General features: G+C 41.3%; 1 protein-coding gene across 2 annotated transcripts; it reads left to right on the top strand.

The window, feature by feature from the left end:
* The first annotated feature begins 417 nt into the window (after positions 1-417).
* On the top strand, positions 418-8,981 carry abce1 (ATP-binding cassette, sub-family E (OABP), member 1). 2 transcript variants are annotated; one of them, XM_012831324.3, is made up of 18 exons: positions 418-572; positions 1,815-1,975; positions 2,150-2,235; positions 2,332-2,429; positions 2,547-2,664; positions 2,887-3,024; positions 3,198-3,267; positions 3,557-3,653; positions 3,850-3,939; positions 4,042-4,163; positions 4,293-4,514; positions 4,631-4,690; positions 4,809-4,867; positions 5,132-5,242; positions 5,494-5,636; positions 5,722-5,844; positions 6,265-6,376; positions 8,026-8,981. In XM_012831324.3, the coding sequence occupies exons 2-18, from the start codon at positions 1,873-1,875 to the stop codon at positions 8,071-8,073; spliced, it is 1,800 nt and encodes a 599-aa protein (XP_012686778.1). In that variant the 5' UTR covers positions 418-572; positions 1,815-1,872; the 3' UTR covers positions 8,074-8,981. The 2 variants fall into 2 exon arrangements, with proteins under 2 accessions (XP_012686778.1, XP_031415924.1); XM_031560064.2 differs by lacking the exon at positions 418-572 and adding an exon at positions 1,089-1,172.
* The last annotated feature ends 1,175 nt before the right edge of the window (positions 8,982-10,156 follow it).

The following is a 10,156-nucleotide window of genomic DNA, read 5'->3' as shown; positions in this document are numbered from 1 at the left end:
TCCAAATATCTATTAGCCTATCTCCAATAAAAATGTGCTCGGAGATAATGTTACTATTCTTTAAAAGCTGAAGGGAACCTGTGGGAACTTCATTAAAGACAATAGCATATTCTTTTGAGACCGGTAGCCAGCCTTACATTTTTGAAGAAATTGTGAATATGACAGTAACATACCATATTGGTTTACCAGTTGTCCAACTAACACATTTCCATTGTCAAACCAAGAGCAATACAATTTGTATAAAATATATTTATTATTCCAGGCCTATCTGTGAGGACTGCAATTGTGTTTATGTACTAATGTTCACCCTGACAGAGTTTGCCTATGAAAGTTAGCTAAATAAATAAGTGTTTATTTATACACGTACCTCCTTTAGCTCTTTTGGTCACCGGAAATACGTCAAGCAACAGCGCCTACAGTTTGACGCCGACGTTTACGTACGGGCGCGCCATATTTCCTCCCCGGCTTTTTCGCTGTTCAGCGAGAGCACCACGTTGCTCTGTAATAGTTGAATTTATAGCCAAGATCATAACAGATAAGGTCATCTAGAGGAGCCTGGACGATTGTTTACCGTAAGTATGAACGGAATCAGAAAACAATGGCAAAATATACATCACCCAATGAGTATATTGATTCATTTGTATAATTGCCATCCCGGTGTCGTAGTTAGCATGACGTGGTGGAGCTAGCGTTAGTTTACTCAAGGGAATGTTGCTAGCTAATGTTGTTTAACAAGCGTCGAAGCACCACTACTTTTCAGCCCGTGGACATGTGGGTTACATTCGTGCTCCGATCTTTGAGGAGTTTTTGCAACAAAACGGTACCCATTTAAAACCATGCCTCATGTGACTTGTGTCAGCTTGAGAATTTGACAGCATGTTAAGTGTGCTCGTTACCAACCTTAACGTGATTACGATGACAACTTCAGTGTAATCCAGATTCTAATCTACATGAAGGCGGGTATTGTAGTTTGTGAAACGCAAAAGCGCGTAGACCTGCTTCAACAACGTCAGCCTAGATGTCTAACGTTACAAACGTAGGTTTGGTTTCCAGCTAGCCAACGTTAGCTAGCTATGAATTCGCAGACATTAACATAACGTTAGCCAAGCCAAATCGGCTATCACGGTATATTTGCAAGCTAAACCCAACTCATCCGCTGTGGATATTTAATGGTAACCCTTCGACTATCTACTGTTAACTTTATGAACAGATGCTAGCGTCAGATTGTTAACTTATGGTGGATAGCAAGCTAACGTTATTTAAGTAGCTATCAGGGATTTTTCAAGAATGAACGGCGGACCGGTACTATCCCTTTCGCAGTCGCGTTAGCGGAGGTTGGTTGACGTGACGTTATCGTAGTCAGGGTAATCGAGTCGTCTGTACCATATGGCTATGGTCTGAACCCTTGAAGAGTTGTTTCTGAATAACGTTAGACAAACCAGTAACACTAATCAAAATGAATTGACTGATGGTTGCTAGCCAGACCAACGCTGATAACATATCTAGATAGCTAACTAGCAACAATTGAAAAGCAGAGGGTTAACTAACCTGATGTTAGTGAATTAAGTGAGATTAGTCGTTAAGTACAAATTTACCCACTGTTATGATTTTGCTAAATAATAATCGGTTAAGGAATGTTGTGTGTCACTGTTTAGTAGCTAGCAGTTTTAATAAAATTAGACGTTTTGGTAAACTTCCAGTAGGTTTAGGGCTGTTTTCTTACACGGTTAAAGGGTTTGGTCTCGACTTTAACAAGCATTTTAAATATATGATTATGCCAGTGATGTACTCATAAATAAATGTATATCTTACAGAGGTCCCTATTCGGGCTAAGGAGTCTGCTCTGCCCTGTCTTGAGAAGAGGCAGGCAGAATGTCGGAAAAACCGACTCGAATCGCTATTGTCAACCAAGACAAGTGCAAACCAAAGAAATGCCGGCAGGAGTGCAAGAAAAGCTGTCCAGTTGTCCGAATGGGTAAGTCAAAACATCAGTTAGGACTATTGATTCCTGAGAAATTACCTTTGCAAATTTTCTTTTTTCCCCTTATTATTTTTGTGAAAGGAAACTTATATTCTGTATACTGAACCAGACTAAAGGTCTGGCCTTCCTGTGGGATCTACCAGTTACTTCTTTTTTTGTATTTTCTAGGCAAACTATGCATAGAGGTGACCAGTCAGTCCAAAATTGTCTGGATTTCTGAATCTCTCTGCATTGGATGTGGTATTTGCATCAAGGTATAACATTGTTTTCTCACACCATTTTTCTATGTCAAGTAGTTTTTACTTTACTTACTTTTTTGACCTTAACCTTTTGTTTTATTATTCATTTAGAAATGTCCTTTCGGGGCCTTGTCAATTGTTAACCTGCCAAGCAACCTTGAGAAAGAGACCACTCACAGATACTGTGCCAACTCATTCAAGTTGCATCGGTGAGTTAACCGTTTCTGTGTAAATGCATCCCAGGTTCCTGTCAGGAGTAAATCATGTGGTTTATTCCCTGTGATGATGGCCCAACCTAAGGTTATGTAATGATGCTTCTTGGACAGGTTGCCTATCCCTAGACCAGGCGAAGTTTTGGGACTGGTGGGCACCAATGGTATCGGAAAGTCAACTGCACTTAAGATCCTTGCTGGGAAACAGAAGCCTAACCTGGGAAGATTTGATGTGAGTTTGATTTGTTTTGATCACCCACATGGCTTCCCTCATTGAATGACGAATTGGCCTTCATTAAGATGAATGCATGGTTAAGCACAGTTGTTGAATGTTATTTCGTCTCTTGAAAAATATAAACAGTTTGACACTGAAGTACCTTTCAGAATATATTTCTGACAAACTGTCATAGCTGTAGGGGAAGAAATAATAAGATAGAATTTTCTTTTTATGCAGGCCCCACCAGATTGGCAAGAGATCCTGACCTATTTCAGGGGGTCTGAGCTTCAGAATTACTTCACCAAGATCCTGGAGGATGACCTGAAGGCTATTGTGAAACCCCAGTATGTGGACCAGATTCCTAAGACGGTCAAGGTCAGTTCAGTTCACAGATCGACACATTGCATGCCTTTGCATTTTTATGTAAAGCACTTGGCCTGAGTTTTTTCCGTTAATGTTTACAGTATTAACAGTATTGACTGTTAGTGTACCGTGAAATTATTTGTTTGATGATTTCTTGTGTTCTGTGGTTACTGTTTCACCACTAGGGGAGCGTTGGTTCTATTCTGAGCAGAAAGGATGACACTAAAACAGAACATACGGTCTGTGATATGCTCGGTATGTGTGATTAAGACTCTTTACTTTTTATCAACATTGGCTAACTATTTCAGATCGTCATTTTTAATGTGTGTATAGGTCAGCAGAACATGGATATTTGAACTTTATCCCACTAATTGTTGGTTGAAATATTTCAGGGATTTTTAATACTGAACAATTTAATAATACTGAACATAAGACATTGATTTGTCATTTCATATGTGATAATGTGATGTGTTTTTAGCTTGATTGTGCGTGCTGATGGGTTGTGTGGCTGCCAGTTAACAGACTTGGTGTTGTGCTTTGTCAGATCTGACCCATCTGAGGGGGAGGAATGTGGAGGATCTGTCTGGAGGAGAGCTCCAGCGTTTTGCCTGTGCTGTGGTGTGCATCCAGAGAGCAGACATGTGAGTGATGGCCACACACTGATGAGGCTGCTTTATGCTGTATTGTAACCAGTTGTATTTAGCACTCAGATGGAGTGTATATGTAGTTTTATTTTAACATTACTTGTTTTGTGGAAAATGGTCCATCAGAAACTTTCTTTATTCATCTTTTTCTGTTCCACTCAGATTAGTTTGTTTTTCTTTGTGTTTTCATCAGTTTTATGTTTGACGAGCCCTCCAGTTACCTGGATGTGAAGCAGCGTTTAAAAGCTGCCATCACCATTCGTTCCCTCATCACTCCAGACAGGTAAGGCTGTGTGTGTGTGTGCATGTTCCGCTTGCATCATAATTTGGCCAGCCATCTGAGTGCTGTTTTGTTACATGGTGTTGGCTTCCTTTCTATGCACAGGTACATCATTGTAGTGGAACATGATCTGAGTGTGCTGGACTACCTGTCAGACTTCATCTGCTGCCTGTATGGCGTGCCCAGTTGCTATGGGGTTGTCACCATGCCTTTCAGTGTCAGGGAAGGTAAGGCCCTCTTACTTTTACTTCTCCCAAGCCTTCAACAATATGAATTGAAAATATTGCCCTCCAGTTTGCAGACCTGCTGTATGCCAGCATCACAGAGGCTGACTGATCTGCAATCTATTTAATCAGGAATCAATATCTTCCTGGATGGGTATGTTCCCACTGAGAATCTTCGCTTCCGTGAGACATCACTGGTGTTCAAAGTTGCGGAAACGGCCAATGAGGAGGAGATAAAGAAGATGTGCCGCTACCAGTACCCTAAAATGAGAAAGGCCATGGGCGACTTTGAACTGGCCATCGTGGCGGGGGAGTTCACTGACTCTGAGATTATGGTCATGCTGGGAGAGAACGGTGAGTGAGTCCGAGTAGTCCGAGCCGCTGAAAGGAAACGGTTGAAATGGGAGGGTTGGTGGTGAGTCTGGCACTCTAACAAAGCAAGTTACTCATTAACCTTGTTCATTTTTTAGGAACTGGCAAGACTACATTCATCAGAATGCTGGCTGGCCGACTAAAACCAGATGAAGGAGGTGAGTACCAATAGCTGTAATTTCAGATATTTTTGCAAGGTGGCATTTCAGCCTTCCCCTTAGTTGCAATGTAAGTGTTTTAACCCGATATTGAATCCACTCTGTCTGACTTTTTAAGGTGATGTACCCCTCTTGAACGTCAGCTACAAACCCCAGAAGATCAGCCCAAAATTCAAAGTGAGTCCGATCACCATTCTGCATCAAGCTAATCCCTATGCTGCATCAACAGTAACAAGACATTGGCTTTATACCAAACAATATGTTTCAGTCTTGCCCCATATAGTTCTGCTGTATTTCCAGTGGATAGCAGTGTGACATATGTAGGTGTATTTTAAAAACACTGACATTTAAACAGGCGATTGAAAGACTGTTCAGTTGTAATTTCTCTCATAATTCAAAAATGGTCCAACTGATCCTGTTGTGGTGTGTGTTTTCTTTAAGGGAAGTGTGCGTGCACTGATGCATGATAAGATCAGGGACGCTTACATGCATCCACAATTTGTCACTGATGTCATGAAGCCCATGCAGATTGAGAGTATCATCGACCAGGATGTAAGTGACCTAACTTTTTCTTGAATTCAAATTCTATTCTTCAATTCAGTTAGTGTTGTGTTAATTTACCTGTCCAAGGCTACATGTATGCAGGGGTAGCCTTGGGCATTCTCCAGACCTTGTTCCCCTGAGATTTCCAGTTAATGTTTGAAATGGGCTTCAGTATTTTGGTTGAGGAGAACAAGTAATTAAGTATGTGATGGAATGGAAAGTGAGGATTTCCCAGTGCTGATGATGGTGTCTACATGCAGGTCCAGAACCTGTCAGGAGGAGAGCTGCAGAGAGTAGCCCTGGCTCTGTGTCTGGGCAAACCTGCTGACGTCTATCTGATCGACGAGCCGTCTGCCTACCTGGACTCTGAGCAGCGTCTAATGGCTGCTAGGGTCGTCAAAAGGTGAGAGGCCAGACACAACATCTGCTTGTTCTGCCCTTTCCTAAACAATGGCTGTACTTACATTTGGCGTGAATTTATTCTCCAGATTCATTCTCCATGCCAAGAAAACCGCGTTTGTTGTGGAGCACGACTTCATCATGGCCACCTATCTTGCCGACCGAGTAATTGTGTTTGATGGAATCCCATCAAGAAGCACAGTTGCAAACACGTGAGTACATGTAGTCGCAAATTAATGTTTAAGATCAGATATACAGCTATATTAGCTTAGCATTGAAACACTTTAAAAGGCTGGTTTAAGATCAGATATACAGCTATATTAGCATAGCATTAGCATTGAGACACTTTAAAAGGCTGGTTTAAGATCAGATATACAGCTATTTTAGCATAGGGGGAGCATTGAAAAACATTAAAAGGCTGGCAGGCCGGTCGTGATGCAAACAATGTGATGTCAATCAAAGTACAAATGGTAATATTTTCACATTGCTGTAAAGATGTCCAGATGTTGGTTTACCCAGCCATATATGAACAGGTTAGATCTATATAGATTTATAACTTGTTATGGAAGAAAATATATGAAGTAGGGGTAAAAACTTTTTATAAATAAATATGTAAACTCTTGACCCTTCAGGCCGCAGACTCTGCTCGCTGGAATGAACAAGTTCCTCTCCTTGCTGGAGATTACCTTCAGGAGAGACCCCAACAACTTTCGACCAAGGATCAACAAACAAAATTCCATTAAGGTATGGGGACACACTCAACTCATCTGTGTGTTGGAATATTGAAAGGGATGTAATAATTGGACCAAATTCTTGTAATTTAGCCCATAAAAAGAGATTGGAGTTGCAGTCATTCTAGCAACCTATTCGCTTGATGGCTCAGTAAATGGTTTAGAGTAGTCAGTGTTGGTAACTGAAGAACGAGAATAGGTCCAGCTTGGTACCGCGTCTCTTGAAGATCACCTTCCTTCTCTATAGGGCACAGATTTGACCCTGCTGGTCAGTGGTCCTCAGCCTTTAGCTCTGTCAGTCATGCCATCGGATATTTAAGCAATATAGTACGAGTGCGAGTGGGGTAGGTAAGGGATATTCCCACGGGTGGTGTTCGGCCGTAGCCACGAGGCCGGAGGCCGAGTGGCGCAGGCAATAACACCCGTGGGAATATCCCTTACCTACCCCACTCGCACTCGTACTATATTGCTTTTACAAAACAATTTTATAGTCAACCAATTCACATTTAAACACGAAGTTATGGATTAAAAAATGTTTATTTCGCCATTGTTTCTCCGCAACAAAAAAATAGTTCCATTGTCAACGTCTTTTGGAATTATAAGAACTTTGAATTAACGGTTATTGCTTAATTGTATCAACGTGCTATAGAATGTTTCATCGTGGAGTGATTTATTATTAGCTGTGAAAAGTCCGAGTTGGGATGTCCTGGGATATTCCAACTCATGGAACATCTCTCGTCCAATCAGAAACAGCTAAATAATTAAATAGAACCCAATTGTTTTATAATTTGTATTTGCTGCGGCAAGTCACTTCATCAAATAAATATTTAACAGCAACTGCTTTGTAAACTTTCTTGCCTGGATTTGGTCCTGCGATGGCACTGAGAGTAGGGCAAATACAAGTTTCAAGTCTTATTGTCAGATGCACAGAACAACACAGTCAGACTGGGCATTGAAATTCTTAAGACAAGACAAGACACCGCACAGCAACCTAACCTAATATATCATAACATATAAGTACTCTGGACATAAATTACACATATGATAAACATATAATAAACGTACTAAATATACAAAATAAATATGCTAAACATAAATACACTTATAATAACCTAAGTAGCAGCGATGGAGTTCTCGTCAGTGCGGCCAAACTGCAGGCGCACCGGAACCGAAACAGTTTCATGTACTATAATTTTCAGTATTGCAGAAGTATTAAAAAAAATTGCAGAAGTATTAAAGGGGATTTTACCTTCCAGAGTCAGAAAGCCACTTGTGTCTACATGCGCATTGTAAGTCTTCCAATGGTTACTCTAAGAATATTCAGATGCTTCCCCAATGGCTAGTTTTAGTCTTGTGTGTCAATCTATAACAAGTGACCGTATTTCCGGTTTGATTCAATGCATAGGGATGCGTCAGTTCGCCATCAATGAGGCATGCCGAATTTATTTTAAAACCACCAAACGTGAGAGATTGATGATAATGATATTAATTAAGCACAGCTGAAGAAGGACTTTAGTCAGAAACCTTGCTGGCAAGATTAGAACTACTTTTACTGCCTCATCACCTACTTCTGTACACAGCAGTTACGCCGTGGATTTTCAGGGGGGTTTTAATGTATTTGTTTAAAATTATAATTAATTGCATTTTGTTTTCTCCTCCAAGGATGTGGAGCAGAAAAAGTCTGGGAACTACTTCTTCCTGGATGACTAGCCGCACCACCTCTGATCGCTTTGACCTGCCGTGCTATCCATCCCACTACAGCCGTCTAGCATACCATATACAGCTTGGAGAAGAGAGGGAGCCTTAGCCTGCTGCCCGACAGAGGGCCTGAGTAGGGGGGCAAGGGCCAGGGACCTGCTGCTGCTTCTGCTTCTGCTTCCAGCCATCACTTGTTCGTGCTCAGCTGGGCCTCTGCCATCCCTTCAGGAGCACCAGCAACAACAAATGTGTCATTTTATCTTTCTGATTTATCATATTCATTCTTTTTTTTTTTTTTTTAAAGAAAGAATATTCCTCTTCTCAATAAATGCTAGCCCCCCCTACCTCCTCTGCATGGCTGTCCTGAGTGTATGTGAATACGTAGAAGTTTGTCCACCAGAGAGCTGTTTGTAAAACGGACCACTCCGCTCCTGGCTGCTGCTGTAAGATCAGGTCATGACTCCTCTATTCCCACCTTTGAAACTGACCCTAGACCAGTGGTCAGGGGCATGATGTGTCAACTTCTAACCTCCACTGGTGACCAAGTAATGATATAACTGATTACTCACCATCCATGCTCAGACATCCCGCCTCTTTACATTGATTGCAACCTTTCCAAATTCCATGATACAAAAATGGTCCTGAATTATCACAGATTAATATTATGAATTATAATTTTTATTACAGTTAATTCTAAGTCACATTTCCTTTTTGTTGTCACACAAATTTGAGATGTGCTGGAATTGGGAAAGGTTCCATTTTTTCAGTCACCATTAGCTTAGTGTGTATGAGTGTGTATGTGAGTATATAAACTTTGGTGGTAATTGTTGAAGGCCATCTCATTTCTTGAAGCCTGAAGTGGATATTGTACCCAAATGAATGAAATAAAATCCATTTACGTAGATTCTTCTGAAAACTAAGTGCTGTTGCTCTCTGAAATGATGAATACTTGGAATGAATCTCATGCAGTTCTTTATCAAAGAGTCCAAGACAAAACTCGATAGAGGAAAGATGACGGAATATAATACGATTTATCACACAAAGGCTGTTGCTGTTTTTAAACAGTGGTGTTAAGATATGAAAATGGACAATTCAAGACTATTATTCACAAAGCATTCTTAAATTCTCCATTTTAGTGGGACAAGTTAGTAATGTGTATGACCAACCAACAGGTGGCACTGAAGAACAGCCACAATGAAGTTGAGATGCAATGTTAAATACAGAAGTATTGTATGCAATGTTATTTATTTGCCCGCATAAGGGTTTAGCTCCAGGATTTGCATCCTTTATGATATTTTTTTTATTTGCGCATCCAAATATACAAAAACGCAATGGATGATGAAATGTCACATTTTAGTAGACAAACCGAAAACAAACTGCTGTTTATCCCTTTATTTTGTTGTGAACAAGAGAAAGAAATCGGTTCTCAGTGTAGTGCTTTTTAGCAATTGAAATTGAAATTAATTTCGAATGTGGAGTTGTTCCACTTCCAAGCTCCTAAGTGACAACACAATATGGCTAGAGTGGCCAGAGATCAATCCCATCCCCCTAAAGATGTCTCCCTAAGTGACATGCACAACAGAGAGGTTATCAAAGGGCAAGAGCTGGGCTGCAGCTGGTTGGCCAGCCAGTCTTGGTCCTAAGAGCTTGTAATTGGACTTGATCGATGGCACTCTCCAAGGGATGGCGAGGGGTGGGGGGTTGGAGGGGAGCCATTCCGGCAGTGAGGAGAGCTGTGTTGGGGAGGGGAGGGTTAGCACTATATATGTTGAGGGTAAAACCTGATCCAGGGTGAGCCCTGCAGAGATGAGCCAGTGAGACAGCTAGTTAACCGAGCTAACAGCTTGCCCTTTGACCTGTGCAGCCCACAGCTGCAGGGGCAGCCAGGGCTGTGGCGGAGAGATCAGTGAGGTGTCGGGCAGTGACCTCATCTCTCAGAGACTGGAGCAAGATCATGTTAAGGAAAATTGCCATTTATTTTCTGTGCATGGGTTTGGGTTAAGCTTTCCCACCACGTGGACATCTGTAAAAAGCCCCACCATTTCAGATTGGGAGACAAGTAAAGCTTCTGTAATTAATATATTTCACCAAGAGA

Source organism: Clupea harengus, chromosome 22 (assembly GCF_900700415.2).
Source record: "Clupea harengus chromosome 22, Ch_v2.0.2, whole genome shotgun sequence".
Lineage (NCBI taxonomy): Eukaryota > Metazoa > Chordata > Actinopteri > Clupeiformes > Clupeidae > Clupea > Clupea harengus.
This window is presented reverse-complemented; position numbering and strand designations above follow the sequence as displayed.